A 17,413-nucleotide genomic window follows, 5' to 3' on the forward strand; every position below is an offset into this window, starting at 1 on the left:
TGCAAATCTCTCTATAGCCCTTACATCCTTTTCACCCTTAGCATGAAACCCTCCATGGCCAACACCCGCTGGGTTGCATGTAGGCCTGCAGCAGTGCTTGGGGTGAAGGGAGGAAGGATGTGGGTGGCTTCTTTTCCTCCACAGGGACCATGAAAAGTAAGACTAAAGGATGATCTCTGCAAACTTAGAAGACCGGGGCTGTGGTGTGGTACAAGATGCAGACATACCCTTTCAGCTCCAGCCATTTAGAAAGGCGCATTCTTAGAAGAGTTACCCACCCTTTTCTTCAGATCTTTAACATACTGCTAAACCAGGGTGACAGTACTGAAAGCAAGATCAAGGCATGGCCACACTTAGAGAAAGATTAAGAAACCTAGAGGAAGTACTTTTTTTTTTTAAAAGTGCATTTCAAAAAAACCAAAAAACTTCTGAAATATAATGTGTAGGGACAGAGAGGAGTATGAGATGAAGATAATTACAACAATAGGCTCACTGTCTGCAATAAAATCAGGAGCAGTTCAAGCACAAGCAGTCTTAACACACCTCTGCTCTTCCCTGTATTTACCCATAGTTACATATTAGTACACAATACAATTTGAAATGCCAGTTTTCTTTCAAAGGCATGGAACAAAGGCATTAGCTTCTAATTTATATCTAAACACAGAGCACTGGCATCTATTTAGTTTAGTTCACGGCCATTAGCCTACCAATCTTGCAGAATTTCCTCTAACAAGCTTTCTACAGCCACTTTTTTCCCCCCCTTACACCCCTGCAGAGGTTTATTTCAGGGATATTCCTCCCCCTTCCCTTACACTCTGAAACTTCGTGTTAAAAAAGCACAAGCTCTTTTTCTTTCCTGTTCAAGAGGTTTTTAATAAGGACTTGTTTTTAAACCTCTCACATTGTACAACACATTTAAATGTACATCAAGCTCAGATAAAAAATAAAGCTTTCTTACAAAGTACATTTTTCCAGTGAATTGTGTATTTTTTGTGCAGTAAAAATAGCTGCTACATAAATCCCTCCTGATCTTTGAAAAGGAGTCACAGTTATTTCCAAAAATAGAATTCATATTTTCATCATACAGGATAAACTGCAGGAAGAAGACAAGTCAACTGAAAAAATAAGGCTTGTATATAAATTTTGTTTAAAGGACATGCATAGAAGTTGAAAAACATATGCCATTTATAAATGAAAAAAGGTAATTTTATCCATATTTTTGTTTTTCAGATAAAGAAGAAACCACAAATAGGCCCTTAATGTCCCAGAACATTATATTAGTTTCTTGTAAAAATGCCAAAATGCACAAAGAATTGCCAACTTCAGTCTTGGCAAAATACTGTGCCAGTCCTCCCCCCCTCCCCCCATACATTTCATATCATAGGCATACCATATGCATGCATACTGAGTATGTATGTTGTCTCTTAGGCCAATTAAATATTTGCAGAAGGTTGTATAACCTAGACAAACATGAAATAGCCATTTGATAAGTTTACATTCATCCTATTTCAAAACACACATACAATTAGTTTAATTTACACTATACAATATCTGTTAAATAGGAACATTACAGAGTTTCAAAAAAAAATAATCACAGAATATATACAAAACTGGATATTGAAATGGTATGATTTTCCTTCCCTTCTTAAAAAGGGTGTTTTTTTTTTTTAAACAGTTGCTACATCTGGTTTTGGACACAGAGTGTTGTTGATGTACCTGCAGCACATTTCTGAAGTAATAATAATAAAACGTGCTTGAGAACACATTAATATTCTTCTTACTGCTCATTTAAAATAAATTATATACTTCTTAAATAAACTGCATGATATAAGATGGAAGCAAGGATGACTGTATGTTAAAAAAAGAATCTGAGCAATGGTTCCGCTGCATCACTGGTTTCCTCATCCAACCTTTGGTTTCAAAGCCAACCCATCATATGGCAGTGTTAAGTAGCCGAAACACTTTATGTGGCAGTACAGGTAGTTGAAATGCTCAAGCCCAGAGCATTTCTGTGTCTTCATGACAGAGCTGCGATCTGTGCCAACATCCATGCTGCTCAAGTGCATGACACAGCAACAACTGAAGCCACTGATGAAATAAGGCCACTTCCTTCCAACTTCTGCTGGTTACAAAAAAAAATCAGTCAAGGTCCTTATTTCACCACCGTTGCACCCATCTGAACAGCCGTTAGAACTGACTGCAGATGGCTCCTGGTCACAGTCCCAATGCTGGGTCTCCACCGGCATGGCACCAAGCAATCGGGCTCAGTCCTCGGTGTCTGGCTGCACCCCCAGCATCGCGTGCAGCTCCTCTGCCGTGTACCCCAGCAAGTTCTGCAGGTCACACACGAAGCGGTACACATATCGCTTCCCTGATGTCTTGTGGATGATGTTCTTGTCATAATAGTAGCGTAGCCCTCGGCTGAGTTTCTCATAGTTCATTTTTGGCTTGTTTTTTCTTCTTCCCCACCTCCGTGCCACCTGCCAGTCCAAAAAGAAAGCAAATGTAAAGGATTTGTTCAAGACATGTTCTTTCTGTTAGTGGCGAATAAATGTAGCTACTAAAAATGCTCTGACTGAGAAGGCATTTATCTACTTGGATGTCCCAAGCGTGGACAGCACAAGAGTTGGTGAGTGGACAAACTCCAAGACAGCCGCCAGCTGTAGCTTGACTAAGGTGAGCATGACAAAGTGGAAGTGAAAAGGACACCTCTTGGCAGGGGATGGGCCCAAATGTGTTTACGGAGATCAAGCTTAAGTGAAATATAGTTTCTTCTTTGACAGGAGACACAGTTTAAGAGTTCATTTGCTATTTAGCAGCACAGAACAGCTTTTTAAATGGAAGTTGAATTATAAGAAGTCCCTTGGAGTTGAGGATTCCCCCCTCCTTTCCCCTATTTTAAGTATAAAAAAAAAAGAAAAAAAGAGGGCTTCAGTGGACTTGATATGTCTCTTAACACATGAACTTTGCCACTGATAACAGTAATTGGAAAATGAAAGTGTATTCTCTTTATTTTTAATACCAATGCTTTAAGTTTCTAACAAATTTAAAAAGCAGCTCTACCATATCTGCCGTTTATCTAAATGACCTGAGATACCTCAGATGCCTTTTCCACTCCTCTTTGTGCAATCCCAGACACTGCTGATTCAGTTACATTAAGTAAGTTAATCTACAGTATTGCTTACCCTGTTGAAACAGCTAACTTTGTATGTTACTTTTAAGTTTTGAACTATACAATGAGTTCTCATAACTGCAAGCAAATGCTGCTATTCCAGGGGGAGGGGGAGCATCCCACAGCATCCTGACCACACAGTAAAGCATTTGCAGATGAAGAGACTTCAGCAAGTGTCTGATCTTGCAAATGCTTTATGTTCAAGATGAGGCCCACAGATGGTGGATCAGACCCTAAATCTTTTTGTAGACTGCAATTAACCACATACCTCATCTGGGTCAGCAAGTTTAAATTCCCATCCGTCTCCAGTCCAACTAATAAAGGACTGGCAGGATTTGTCAGTCAGTAACTCCAGCAGGAATTGCCATAGCTGTATAGGTCCACTGCCTGTTAAGAGAGCAGGGGTGGGGAGAAGCCACAATTAGTATTTCGGACAGCTCTTATCACAGTCAATATTTGCAACCATACTCATACCACAGAATAAGTCTTACTATTGCTCCATTTTTTTTTGTTTTTAAGTTTTAGAAAGAAGCCTAATTAAAATTTCCCTCTGTAACACAAATCTGCTCATAGACATGTTGAAATTAAAACGTCAGCTTTGTCATAGAAACACAGGATCTGATGCAACCTATGGCTTCCCTTCGTTATACAGATTCTTTACCCCTCCCTCCCACTTTGCAGCAGCTGCAAGTCAGCCCTTATGTCCTGTCCTGAAGCCTTTGTCTTGTCAGACTTTCTATAGGAAAATTCTGATTTCAACAAGGACTACAGGAACAAGGTCCTCATAAGTAAGCCAACACCTGCAGAAACTCAGAACTGAGGAACACTTAAAAAGTTTACCTCATTTCAACAGATTAGAAAGTACATTTGAGTTCTACAGCATTCCGATGTACCTGTGTTCTTACTTTAGATGGAAAGTCCTAGGGTACTTTCCTTATAAACATTTAGAATTGAATCTCCTCATGAGTAGTGGTCTCTCACCACCTTGTAAGACATACTGTGATACTACACACCTTTATCAGCACAGACACACTTATAGAGAATAAATATGTTACATAAGAAGAGGAGTGACCATTTTGCTTCACCACTTACCAGTAAAGCCAGCTAGAATTGCTGCTGGTATAACTGGTTTCCCTTGCTCTACAGGATCACTTCTGTCTTGAATATAGTCTTTGAAAGACATTGTAGGTTTGTTCAGACACAAGGACTGGCTACAGTCATCTTCAAAACTCTCATAGGATGGCACACGCTGTAAATCCACTAGTGATGACTGGCTGTTCCAGGACTGCAGCATTGAATCTGAGCTTTCGTAACTTTCTGCACCACTGTCGCTAGATTCGTGTTCTCTAAGTTTACCTTCATAAGGAAAAAAGAAAGAGGAAAGTGTGTTTTTTCCTCCCTTTTCTAGCTTGTATGTATAAACAAAGCAAGGGAGGGAAAGATATATAGGGTATGGTTTTGGATTCATTATTATATGGATGGTAACTCACCAGAATTATCTATCAGCAAGTTCAGATTGCTTCTTGTGAAATCTTGATTTACTGCACAGTAGTTGACCCCAACTGCATCTACTTGGGTTTTAGGAAACAATGAAAACTCTTGTTCTGGATTGAGGAGATTTGGTCCCGTGGAAGTCTGGCAGACGTCACTCAGGAGACTGGGTTTGGGATAACTGAGAGCTTTAGGGTATCCAGGCATTTGCATTCCGTAAGGGGTCTGATCCACATTAACAGCTGAAGGAAAAAAAAACATAAAAGAGAATGAATTAAGTGGTTTTCTCCACAGTACCTTGAACAAACCAACACACCTCAAGCACCCCACTAGAGCTATAACACTAAGTAGTAGTTTTCCCATAAAAAAAATCTGTCTGAGTGGTGTTAGATGTATAGAGCTCCTGGAAAGGCTACTGACATCACTTAGAAGATTCTCATCTACTGGACTCCAAATCAGATTCTGTTCATCTCCACCTTGAACTTCAGACCACAAGTACGTATATTGTCTGTTCTTCAAGGAAATTACAGGGCTACAGAAAAAGCTGGAGAAGCTTAAGTGGTTTTGAGGAAGGCCCTCATCATTAAGCGATGTAATAAGGCTGACCTAGAGATCAAACTGTGGTTCAGTAAAACAACACCAATCACACAATCTGAGAGAACGAGCACTTCGTCTCTATGGTTGTGCCATACACCGTCAACAGCTCTGTTACGCTTCTACAGTCTTCAAAAGGGCCTAAACATAGCTCCTGCTGCTACTTTTTGACTGATTGATAGAGGTGGGTGTGGTCACTCTGCTCCACAGATGTAGGCTTTGGCATTCAAAGAGGAAATTTGTTTTTTCATAGCCCTTGTTCTTCAAAAGATTTCTGATATGAAATAGATGACAATTAAACAATACTAGGAAAGAAGATGGCAGCAACTGAAGTGTTTTCCTGAAGCATAGTAACTATTCTGGTACCTTTTTTTTTTTTTAAAAAAAAAAAAAGCAACCCCCCCGGGATCTGTGACAAGCTTAGAATAAACATACCATATCTAAAATGTCAAATTTCTTAAAATACTTACTTAAGGAATTATTGTTAACCCAGTGAGGAACTGAGGTGAGATGAGGGTTCTCCACATATTGATCTTGTGTCTTCTCTTGACTGTCTGGAAAGAAGAAAATAGAAAACTTGGTTTTATGATTTTAAAGAACTAACCTGTGAAGAATGTTTCTGAATACAAACGTTTCTGAGTCAAGTAGTTTGGGGTCACCACTCACATATTCATTACTAAAGTACTTCAACTTTTCTCTCTCATAAGAAAGCCACCAAAAAAGATGACCAAAAGACCTCACAAAACACAAAAAACTTCTAGTAGGTTTGAAAACCATCATACAAATCGAATTTTTAGCATAAAACAAAAATAACGTCAAAGTCCTGAACAATTGCAACTACAGAGTATTACACTCCCATATCAAGAGAACACATATGGAGTTTTAGCAACACCATTAGTGTTCACTTAAGATGCCTTAGGAATCCTTGACATCTTTACAATCATTTACTGAATAATCTCAAAACACTACAAAGAAGAAACAAAACCAAATGCCTGTAATGATGTGAACACATTGTCCAACTTTTGGTTGAATATATATATTTTTAGCAAATGAGGTACTGCAGTAGCCTTATCCTAATCTCATTTATTTCAATGATTATTCTAAATAAAACTTGACTGCAAGAGATACTCAGTCTAAGCACAGAATGGCTTCTGCAGATACCTGCACGTGTCCTTTGTGTGCAAAGGATATAATACAACTATTGATAATGCTTTTATTAACCAAGTTTTAAATTTAATCTTGACTTTTCACATGTAACAAAAACCTTTCATAGTGAAGTAAGTGTTGAAAGAGTCCTATTTCTGTCTGTCAGAGAAGCCTTAGAACAAAAGACTTCTTTCTGTCTCTGTAGTTACCTTTTATCATCTGCTCCAGGTGTTCCCACAGAATATCACCCACATAGTCAGGTGCCAGTTCCAAGAAGCGCTCCTTGCCCAGGTTACAAAGGTCTTGGCCACTCATAAGAAACTGATGGAAGTTCACATTTGCCAAGCTAAACTCATTGGTAGCCCAAGAAAGCCACTGGCAAACCTGCTGCTCAGTCCACAGCCAGGGATCTGTAAGACAGAAAGGATCCGGTATTTAGAGAACTCCTGACCTGTGTCAGCTTCTGAAACAATCTTCATCAGAAGGCAGCGAATAAAAGAAATTGTTAACCACAAGTTACTTCATTCTGAAGCCTAAGCTTCAGAACTAATTTATTTTTGAATTTAAAAAGAAGTCCTCTATTTTCCCTTCCGCATTCACTTTTAATCAGAGATGTCCTCAGCTTGGTTGTCTCTCTTAGGCTGCCAAAATATGAGATCTCCAGGCACCCATTTTTAATACCAGCAAGTTTAGTCTTTCTGAATCAAGCTGTGCCAGATTCACATAGGATCCATTCTTGTATTTCCTACTGACATCATTCTTTCTCTTTTGAAAGAGCCGCTATTCAGCGTCCTCCTTAGCATTAAAAAAAACGCTAATAAATAGAAAACACTTACTATTTGGGATTCCCAGCCGACACTGTTCCTTTGTGAAACCACTGAAAGTATCTTTTAAGGCCTGACTCATGACAGCCTTACTGCACGGGGTTAACAGAGGCAATTCACAGTTGTTGGACTCTAAAAGAGAGAAAGTGGGAGGAGGGAAAAAGGAAGATACATTAGCTTTTAGGCCAGTGAAAAAAGTGACAAGACTTTGCTGCGATATTTGAAGAATAACAGGATGCTAGAAACTATGCATTTTAAAACAGAAACAAACATGGTAAATCCATTTTCAGAACATCCAGTCTGACTTAACATATTGTCAATACTGAAAGTCTTTGCAGTACTGGGTTGATAATATTACTTCACAATAAATTAAATCTTTACTAGTTTTCATCATATAGATCCTTACTGACTCTTAATAGAGATACAGCATGACTTTGTTGCAAGGGACTTTTACTAGAACCCTTTAAAAAAAAAAAAAAGGAAATGAGACTGCTTTTTCCTATTTTCTCACCTCTAATTTGACCTCAGACTTCTTTATTTTAACTCTAGACAGCCTTCATTTAGTTTGAGATCTAAGTCACTGACATTAGGGTTACTAAGAACTAGCTTGCACTATTCCACGCCATGTCCCAGCAAACTGTTTCTGACCTTTCCATGCATTTCTCAGTCACCTGAACCAAACAAGTGACTGGTCACAAGCTGTTTCCCAGTGCCTAAGTAATGCAATAAAATCCCAAACCAGCATCATCCTAGGCCATCATAAATTACTAATCTGCATAACTGATCTTTATGTTTGCAAACAGATCACATTTTAAGGACAAATTTAGCATCCATTCCACATTTCTTACTGAAGTATCTTCACTGAAAGATGTCTCATATTACTCTGAACAAAGAATTTATAAGCTCAATAAAAGTAATTAGACTCTCTAAATGTTTCAGATTAGGAAAGCTTTTACTCATATTTGGTTTTGTCATTGGCACTGTTAAGATAGGGGGCAATTTGAGAACACTTTAACTACCTCACTCCTGCATCCCTGAACACCTGAGAGCCTCTGGAAACTAGCACACAGGCAGCACTTGAAAGCTCTGCTGTGAGAGAGGCATGTAAGGGTGACGAGGCATATAAAGGTGGTGAATTATCAGACTTCAGGCCAGTTCATGAAGGTGTGTGGCTCTTCTTGTCTTCCTGGGTCCTGACTATGTACAGGCTCCATTTGACCCAGCAAGTGGATCTCATTGCCAGCCACAAGCTTAGCTTCTGTTTTTAACCACACCCATCCTCAATATCTGCTAAGACTTTCTTTGCTGACCAGAGCAGGTAACTGATTAGGATCTCATGTTACAATGGGAGATGAAGGCAGCATCAGATAAAATACTGACTTTTTTGTGAGGGAAAAAAAGCTAGTAAAAGGAGTTTAGGCAAGGATTCGTATAGAACTATTGGTAGGTCCTATCTTACACACAAAAAAGACTTGTAAACATCCTCACCCCTGTTTCCCCCCTCCCCTTTAAGATTAGGAGTAAAACAAATCCCTAGGGAAAAAGAAAAACAAGGACTGTTCTAGGATTTAATGCCAGAGGGTCAAAAAGAAAAAAAAAGAGCTTGCAGAATACTTGCAACATCTCAACCATAATTAAATTGTAAGTTTAAATATACACAATACTTAAAAAAATAAAATATTTTAAGTATTATAAATTAAATATTTTAAACTGCCTTAAAACGAGCTGTGCTTTAAAAACTAAGGCTTCTTCCACAGACTATCAATCTACCTTAGACTACTGAATCCCAGATCCCATTCTTTTACAATGCAGAGAACTGCAACAACTAACAGAGCAACTCACACGGATAAAGTCATGGCTCTAAACACAAGGCTGTGTAATTAAACACATTTCTTTTTAGGAAAATCTACATAGCACTTGTAAGAGTATAGGGATGAATTAGACCCCACAGATTTTTCTCTGATCTCTGGATTGGACCAAGGAACAAAGTAAAACTTACCATAAGAAGTAGAATCAAATCCTGTTGGCACTTCTTGAAGCGTTTGATCTTCATTTAGTGATAAAAAATATCCACTAAAGAGGGAGTTTGTGCTATCAAAGGTGTCAAACGCTGGCTGACGCTGCAAAGCAACAGAAAAATAAAAGCCTTAATGTTAGCATTTTGCTGGAGCACTATCAACTCAATTGCTAGGAAGTGGTTGCATTCAGTTTCCTAGATTCAGATCATGCACAACCACTATCTTGAATCAACTAACTCGTGCCTTTGAAATGTAAACACAAAGACAGCCTATCTTTTTGTACATTAATACAAAACAACTAACACTCAGACCACAGTACTAATCACATAGCATGTTCTGCAAGTCACAGTAAAGCAAAGTAAGGATATTCTAAGTTTTCCTGTAATTGAGATTTTTAACAATAGAGAATGCATGCGTATTCCCAGATACACTTTGAAGAAATTCTAGCATTTCCTTAACCCATCAAATTCACTGCCCACTTGAGTTTGTGACGGCAGAGGCAGGACTGTTAAATATTGGAAAAAACAACTGGCAGTGAAAAGACCTACAACAGATTTATACAACTTTTTTTTTTTTAATTTATTTAACAGCAAATCCTTAGTCTGAACCCCATTACTTGAAGCTATACAGGCAGTTTTACAGGACTTGAGGACTTTTATACTTCTGAGTTACTGGATTTGCCAGCCACTACATTTTGCAGTCTTCAAGTGCTCAGTGAAATAGCTAATTTAATTATACAGAAAGGGATAAATAGGAGGGTAATAAAAGTGTTCCAGATAAAAGCAAATTCTACTGATGCATTAGCAGCCTTATAAATATTGGTACATTTTGAAAACCTAACTTGCATACTTAACTTGTGTCAAATAAATATGCTAAAAACAGACTACAATCACTGGGTCTCTCCAGCCACATAAGGGTTTGGTGGGGGAGGCAGGGAAACGTGAAAAAAAGGAGGAAATAACTTTAAAAACAACTTATGCAACTTGTCTGTTAGTCATAAGGAAACAGTATCTGCACCATCCAGAGGCAAAAACGGATAAGAATCGCCCAGAGATCTCAAAAGCACCTGAGGACAGAATATTGTTCAGGAAAGCTACAACACTTATGACAGCTCAGGGAGGTGAAGACTAAGGCAACTTGCAAATGCTTCTTTTATTTTTTAAGCGTGCAGCAGTATGCCAGTTAGTGCCCAAACTGAAAATGATATTTCAGGGCTGCATTCAGGTGCAAAGCAAAAGCAACCCGAACGATGTTTCTGCAATAGCAGGAAAGTGTTAACATTTCCACACATTCCCTAACTTTCCTTTTGGTATCCTACAAGGTTTGGAGGGGCTTGGAGTCTTTCTTGCACTAGGTGCCTCTTGGGTGCTCTTGCTACTCCTTCCCAGTACCTCATACGAACCCTAACAAGAAACTAAGGACCATCAACCTTTATTTGTATTTTATAATAAGCTGTAATGCATGCCACTACATTAATTATGAAAGCATGCATTCCACAGAAGAAAAAGCTGACAAAGTACACAATATCATGTCTCTAGGGGTTAACTGGATTCAGAAGTCCCCACTAAGAGCTGGCCAGTGGAGACAAATAGCATACAGTCAGTTCAGGTGCCAACCACAGCCAGCAGAAAGAGTCAGAGCAAACCCGTGAAAAACCTCACAACCGAACGAAACAACACACTAACATATTTGGCAATTGTTATTAAAGAATTCTTGGTACATTACTAGATAAAAAACACTGACTCATCGCTAGTACCTAGAAGAAAGGGCAAGTTCTTTCAACATAATCTGGAAACTCCTGCATTTTGTGTAAATAGCTGACCCTTATCCTGAGTCACTGGAAAAAATGCTGTGGCATGTGAATGAGTAAAATCTATACTGTACTAGTTTCACATTTCAAAAAGGATTAAATTAATGTTTAAGCAGGTTCTTGTTTTAATAGTAAATCAAGAGGAAAAACAATGTAGAATAAATTCTGCTTGCCCTATCATTCATGCAACCATTTTATTTGCTTTGTCAACATATATTAACAGTAATTATTACAGGGAAAAAAAATAAAAAGAAGTGAGAGCAGCTACAAAGCACTAGAATACAGGTCTTGATTTTTAATTAATTACATGACAACCAACACTGACAATCTGCTTAGCACAACTACTGTGTTCAAGAGCACACAGCTATCAAGTTGAGCGAATCTCTTTTGGACCCTGTTGCTGCTGCGGCAGTAGCAAAAGTGAAGAGGGGACAAAGTATCAGGAGTCAGAACACTGAAGTCTCACTAACTGATTCTAAAACTGTGTTTAAACTAATACACAGACATTCTTCAAAGTTAAAGATTAGGAAGTCACTTTCTGTGCTTATTATGAGGTTTACATTAATTAATACTGCATTAAAAAAGTGATACTGGGATGAAAAGTAGCATGCGTGAACGTGGAAGTAAGAAGCACTTAACAGACTGAGTTGTTATAGGTTAATTATCCTTTGCCTTCAGTTTTTAAGCTGTTTTCCAAACAAGATAATAAACACAGCTTACCTAAGGATAAAATATATTGAATAACTAACTTTGGTTTCTTACAGGTATTGGACTGCCATTTCATATAGTTGCATGCAGTAAGTGAAAAATCTTTTTTTATACAATCGTCTTGAAGAATGAGGTTTAACTAGAGCTAACAGCACAACACTCTGCCAATCTGCTCAAGTTAGCTATATAAAGATCACTCATACTGCCAGCCCTGGAACCTTTATTTAGACTGAATTTCTATGATCTCCAATGAATTTGGGCTCAACTCTTGTCTACCCTCTCATTTTCAAATCCTTAGGACAAGTGATGTAAGATTTATGTTTCCCTCAGTTCCACTTTGCTCATATCCACCAAACTCTGTGGGAATACCCTAGAAGAAATCTACAGGTCACAATCAAGCTATTAAAACTTGAACATGCATTCAGCATTGAACATGGTTGTACAACTCTTTGCTAGCATTAATAAAAACACAGTACATGCCCCAGCCAGGAGATGAGAACAGTGGGGTTTAAACAGCTGCTTGATCACAAGTACTCACCTTGAGCATTCCTCTGTACATGGTCGACACGGGAGCTACTTGATCCATGTTTCTGATCCCAAATTCACTCATCTGAAAAACAAGAGGAGTCACATGAAGTATATTGCTATTGAGGAAGGAAGCAAGTTAACAGAAGCATCTTTACATCTCATACTGCTTGAGCACGGACTGCAGAACAGCCCTCTGTGTGAGGTACAGGCAAAGCCTTTTTCATTGCCCACATCCCAACTACACAAGGCACAATTCTCATCTTGCTTGAACAGCTTTTAAGTGGAAGACCTTTCCCAGGCATCAGCAGAATTAAGAGTTTTGTGATATAAGCCACAAGAGGATGATTAGCTTGTGATACCCAAAGGGAGGTCTTTTAGTACCTCATCTTATTAGACACTCAAAAAAACCTACAGAGGTCTTTTGTCCATCCTATTGCTTAGAGTCACTTTCTAACTTTTCACCCATTATCTTAAACATTAAGCCTTGCACTATCTTTGCTTACTATACTCATGCCTACATGCCACAATTCACTCGGACTTTTCAAGTACCGAAGAAAAACAACAGGGTGCTCACCACGCTACAGGCTGGCATCCACCCTACTCACTCCTCTCATGAATTACCTCTGGAAGCTAACTCCAGGTACCATCATCCTGCTTCCTTCACTAAGCAAAGCATCTCCAAACAGTATTATTCTGCCCATTTTCTAAACACGGGATCAGTGTATTTACACACCTTTGGAAGGCTCAGGTTTAAGTTAAGGGGTTCATGCCGTAAGATGTCCTTCTTACGGAACTAGGACCACCAACAGCTACTGAAGTCAAAGGTATCACGTTCCCTGTGTTACCAGGAAAAGGATTGTGCATGGCCTGTATAACTTGCTCTCAGACATATGACTCAAGGAGTAGAACGATAAGATTCTTATCCTTTTACTGACCTATGAGAGATCAAACATAAGGAATAAAGCCAATTTTACAACCATTGTTCAAGTTTATCATGATGCTGTAATTCAGGTGTCGGTAAGTGATCCCTTATCAGACTAGACCGCAGCAAGTTGTCTCAACAATTTTCCTTCTACAAAGCATTGTGCTAAACTATTTTGTTTTACAGAAACTATCTGAAAGTGTGCACCTCTACTTAAGCAAAGTCACGGAGGATATAAATAATCACAGTTCTGTGGGAATAGCAATAATTACAAGCAATTTCTCTCCAGCCATTTTAACACAGGAAAAAAATAAATCAAAATACAATCTTGAACTCAGAAAAAGATGGCAAATGAGAGCTTAACAAAACAAGCAGAGCCCACCAAAATGACAAATTCAAAGTCTGCCTGTATAGCAGAGGAAAAGAAAAATACCCAACAGCTAAAGACAGATCCTTTTCATCCTCCTCTACATGCAATCACAAAAAATAAAATAGTAATAAGAGTCCTCAATCTGAAAGGCCCATTTCAGCTTCACTGTTACGAGACGTATGGGGCTTATCACCAAAACAAATTAACTGGATACAAAAAGAACAGTCAACTTATACTTCATTAACGCTACCCAAAAGTGCAACCTACTGAATGATGGGTTTTACCTCAAATAGCATGTACAAATATTTGCACTAAATTACACATCTCATTGAGCACCAAAGAATTTTACACAGCGTGAGTCTCACTCAGCAAGCATCCTAATATTTTCATTACATTTCCCACAGTTTAAGCTGTTTACCCCTGCATTCAACTGAGCTTTTTAAAAACAAACAAACATACGGCCAATTCTAATACCCTGTTTCGACGCTGAAATCAGTGGTTATATAGCTACTTATCCCTATAAGCCTTACCAGTGGGAAAGCACTTGGGAAACCACTATGCACATTTTCAGTGATCTTAGATCTCATCCCCAGTGATTGCTACCAACAGGATTTCTAACAATTTCAGGTGCAGTCCTGGAAGTCGTGGCCTCTGCATGAATTCTGTTGGGAACTTTCCCACTGATTAAAAGGTTTTCCCTCCTTCCAGGCTTTTTGTTTGTTTGCTTCTTCGGACACACTTCGGGCACTAAGAGAGGGTTCACAAGAAGCCTTCATTACTCGGCGTTGCTCATTAACCCAACTCGTCGTGTTTCCATGGCCTTCCCTGTGCGCTACACACCTTGTGAAAAAAGGCATCAGAGCTTCGGTCTAACAACCCAGGAACATCCTAGCATGTTTTGTAACACTCTAACCATATCTCTCAGGTTATTATGGGTTCCTATAGCCTTTGCTCGCCACACATCAGCTTCCCACCCTGCAGCACAACCAGCAACAAGCTATCAGGACGGAGAAGGCAGCATAGCTTCTCACGATGAAAGGGTTAAAGCCTTTTTTTTTCCCCACTGGACTCCAAAAGCTGCAGTTTGAGCCCAGAAAAGACACTAGGGCATGATGTGCCTGGGCCTCGCTTCCAGCTCCTCCGCCGCTGCTGACTGCATCTTGCCAGCTATAATTGGTTTAACTGGCAGGACACCTTCTTCAACACCCCCGCAGAGCCGAGCGGGTGAACCAGAACAGGGTCAACAGGATCAGGCACTTATTAACTAATACTCCTGAATTCTGATCAACTTCTCCTCAGCAATAACCGGGTGCTCGCCCACAGCCCGAGCGGGCTGGGAACCATCCCAGCCGGGCGACCTAAGCCACGCTAGTGCCTGCAGTGAGAGCACCTCCACGGCTTTTTTTTTTTTTTACTTCTTAAAAATAAAATAAAAAAAAAGAAATAGAAAAACCCTAAACCAAGCAAACAGAACCCTACAAACAAACAAACAAAAGGGATAACCGGGCTCCTGTCAGCAGGATCTCGTTTCCCACCTCTGCCCAACCCCCTGCAGCTGCTGGGGGAGGGGGGAGCCCCCTTTCGGCACCCAAACTCCGACGGGGGAAATTCACCCGACCCGGCGTTTCTGGGGTCCCTTTCGAACACCCTCTGCCCGTTAACCCCTTCCTGCCAGCCTCCCCCCAAGCCAAGCCCTCCTCCCCCGCCGCGGGCGGCGCCGGCCGCCATCACCCCCCGGGTCCGGGTCCGGGTCCGGGTGCGGGCTGGGGGCGATGCCCGGAGCCCCCCACCCCAGCCCGGGGCTCCCCTGGGATTCCCCCCGCTCACCTGGCTCCCGAGCGCGGAGCTCGCCAGCTCCTCGGCTTCGCCCCCTCCTCGGCGGCAGGGTCCAAAAAAAAAAAAAATTAAATAATAATAAAAAAAAATAATTAAAAAAAAAAAAAAAAAAGAGAGAGAGAGAATGAAGAAGGCGCGCTGCCTCGCTGCGGGAGCCAAAATATCCTCGATGTGGCAGAGCCGGCCAACAACAACAGCGGAGGAGGAGGAAGAGGAGGAGGAGGCAGCGCCGGCTTGATCCCAGCGGAGAGTCCTGGAGGAGGAGGAGGAGGAGGAGGAGGAGGAGGAAGGGGGCGGGAGGAAGGAGGAGGGAGGCGGGCGGCTGCGTGGGCGCTGCCGAGCCGAGCCGAGCCGAGCCGTGCCGAGGCGCCGCTCGGAGCCGTGTGCGCTGCGCTGCGCTGTGCCGCGCCGCCCGGCCTGCCCGGCGCTCTTCAGCGGGCAGGGGGCGGTGGCGGCGGGGGGACCGCCCCCCGGAGCCCGGCCCCCTCGCCGGCAGGGCGGTGGGGAGCTGGGCGGAGGCCGGGGGAGGCCTAGGTTAGGTCGTCGTGCCCTGGTTTTGGGGATCTGGGGGGTGTGCTATGGGTGGCTGTGCTGGATGGGGGGTTGTGGGAGGGGACCCCCACAGTTTGGGGAAGGCAAAAAAGGCAGTTTGGGGTCATTCCAGAAACACATTCTCCCCCCACAGGCTATACACCAGATAACTCATCACGGACATTTTCCATGTTTAATTAACGCCCGGCCTCAAGATGCTAAGATGGGAGAATCAACACCGATGTGCCCAGCCACCTCCCCTGCCCAAGTGAGACCCCGAGCCCGGGGAGGGCAGCAGCCCCCGCGCATCCACCCTCGCTTCCACCCTGTGCTCCTCTAGGTTTCTGGTGACCCTCAAGGGAGCTGAACTGCCTTTAAAAAGCTTGCTCCAAGCTTGCTGTGACAGGCTGTGTTATTTAAACTAACTCCCCATCTCAAATTAGCAGTTGTGTCGTGTGGCTGTAACTTCTTTTGGGACAGGAGCCCCCGGTAGCTGCCACCCCTTGGCTCCTCACCAGATTACATGTGACCCTTTGCTAAAGTTGTGGTTATTTGTACCAACAGAAAGCTACAGTGCCTTTGGCTGGTGGTGGTGGTGCAGTTGTCAGGGCCACCTCCTTTGATGCTCTCCAGCTATTTCTGGCCTCAGCAAAGGCCAGACCACGCCACTTGTTGCCTCAGAGTAAGATTTTTCTGGTATTTCTTCCAAACTCTTCGGAATACCTCCTCCTCTCCTTAGGAAAGTGGCTGGTACTCGTTTCCTTATGGCCAAATGTCACCAGGCAAGTTGTGACAGCACACTTTGAGACTGGAAGAAAAGTCTTGATTATGCCAGTGACATTTCTCTCTTCGGGAGAGTCCCGATCTAATAAGGCAACATCTGTTAGAATCCTAAGGGAAGCCATTAAAAACTGTATGTCAGCTGGATAGCAGTTTTAATTATAACACTGACAAAAACAATTGTGCCACCCTTTATACAGGGGAAACATCTGCCAAAAAGATAAGATGAAAGGCTGGGAGTTATTTATTTCTTGCTAAATTGATGTGCTGGAATCTGGAACAAAACGATTAAGTTGCCCCTATTTTCCTCTATTAAAAATCTTATTTTAAAAGCGATTCTTATTGTATACATATATTTAATTTCATTGACACTTATTGCTGGTGTAAAATTCACTGTTGCTCCATTACAAGTGGTACACGCTCAGTAGGCTGGAGAGCGTGGTATATATCAAAACTGAACAGTGAGGGTGGCCCTGCTTGGGTCAGGGACATGCAGAGCTCCTTGCTGACCTGGATTGCGTTCCCTCTGTACTAATCATTGTCAGAGAGTAAAATCTTTAAGCTAGAGAAATAAAGAAAAAATAGTTTTTGTTTTGGTTGAAAATGCTTCTGTAGTATACAAGTGTGTTTGTTTTATTTTAGGAAGTGTCCATCCTCCTCACAATTGCTTTATCCCTTATCTG

General features: G+C 41.2%; 1 protein-coding gene across 2 annotated transcripts; it reads right to left on the reverse strand.

Annotated features, from left to right (window-relative positions):
* Positions 1-532: 532 nt before the first annotated feature.
* On the reverse strand, positions 533-15,826 carry ETS2 (ETS proto-oncogene 2, transcription factor). 2 transcript variants are annotated; one of them, XM_068687989.1, is made up of 10 exons: positions 15,411-15,826; positions 12,302-12,373; positions 9,227-9,347; positions 7,240-7,359; positions 6,613-6,813; positions 5,728-5,811; positions 4,663-4,905; positions 4,265-4,528; positions 3,441-3,559; positions 533-2,480 (listed from the first exon to the last, which is right to left on the reverse strand). In XM_068687989.1, exons 2-10 carry the CDS (start codon positions 12,371-12,373, stop codon positions 2,265-2,267), a joined length of 1,440 nt encoding a protein of 479 aa, XP_068544090.1. In that variant the 5' UTR covers positions 15,411-15,826; the 3' UTR covers positions 533-2,264. The 2 variants fall into 2 exon arrangements, with proteins under 2 accessions (XP_068544090.1, XP_068544099.1); XM_068687998.1 differs by lacking the exon at positions 15,411-15,826 and adding an exon at positions 13,025-13,048.
* Between the last annotated feature and the right edge of the window lie 1,587 nt (positions 15,827-17,413).

This window comes from Anas acuta, chromosome 1 (genome assembly GCF_963932015.1).
Source record: "Anas acuta chromosome 1, bAnaAcu1.1, whole genome shotgun sequence".
In the NCBI taxonomy this organism is placed as follows: Eukaryota; Metazoa; Chordata; class Aves; order Anseriformes; family Anatidae; genus Anas; species Anas acuta.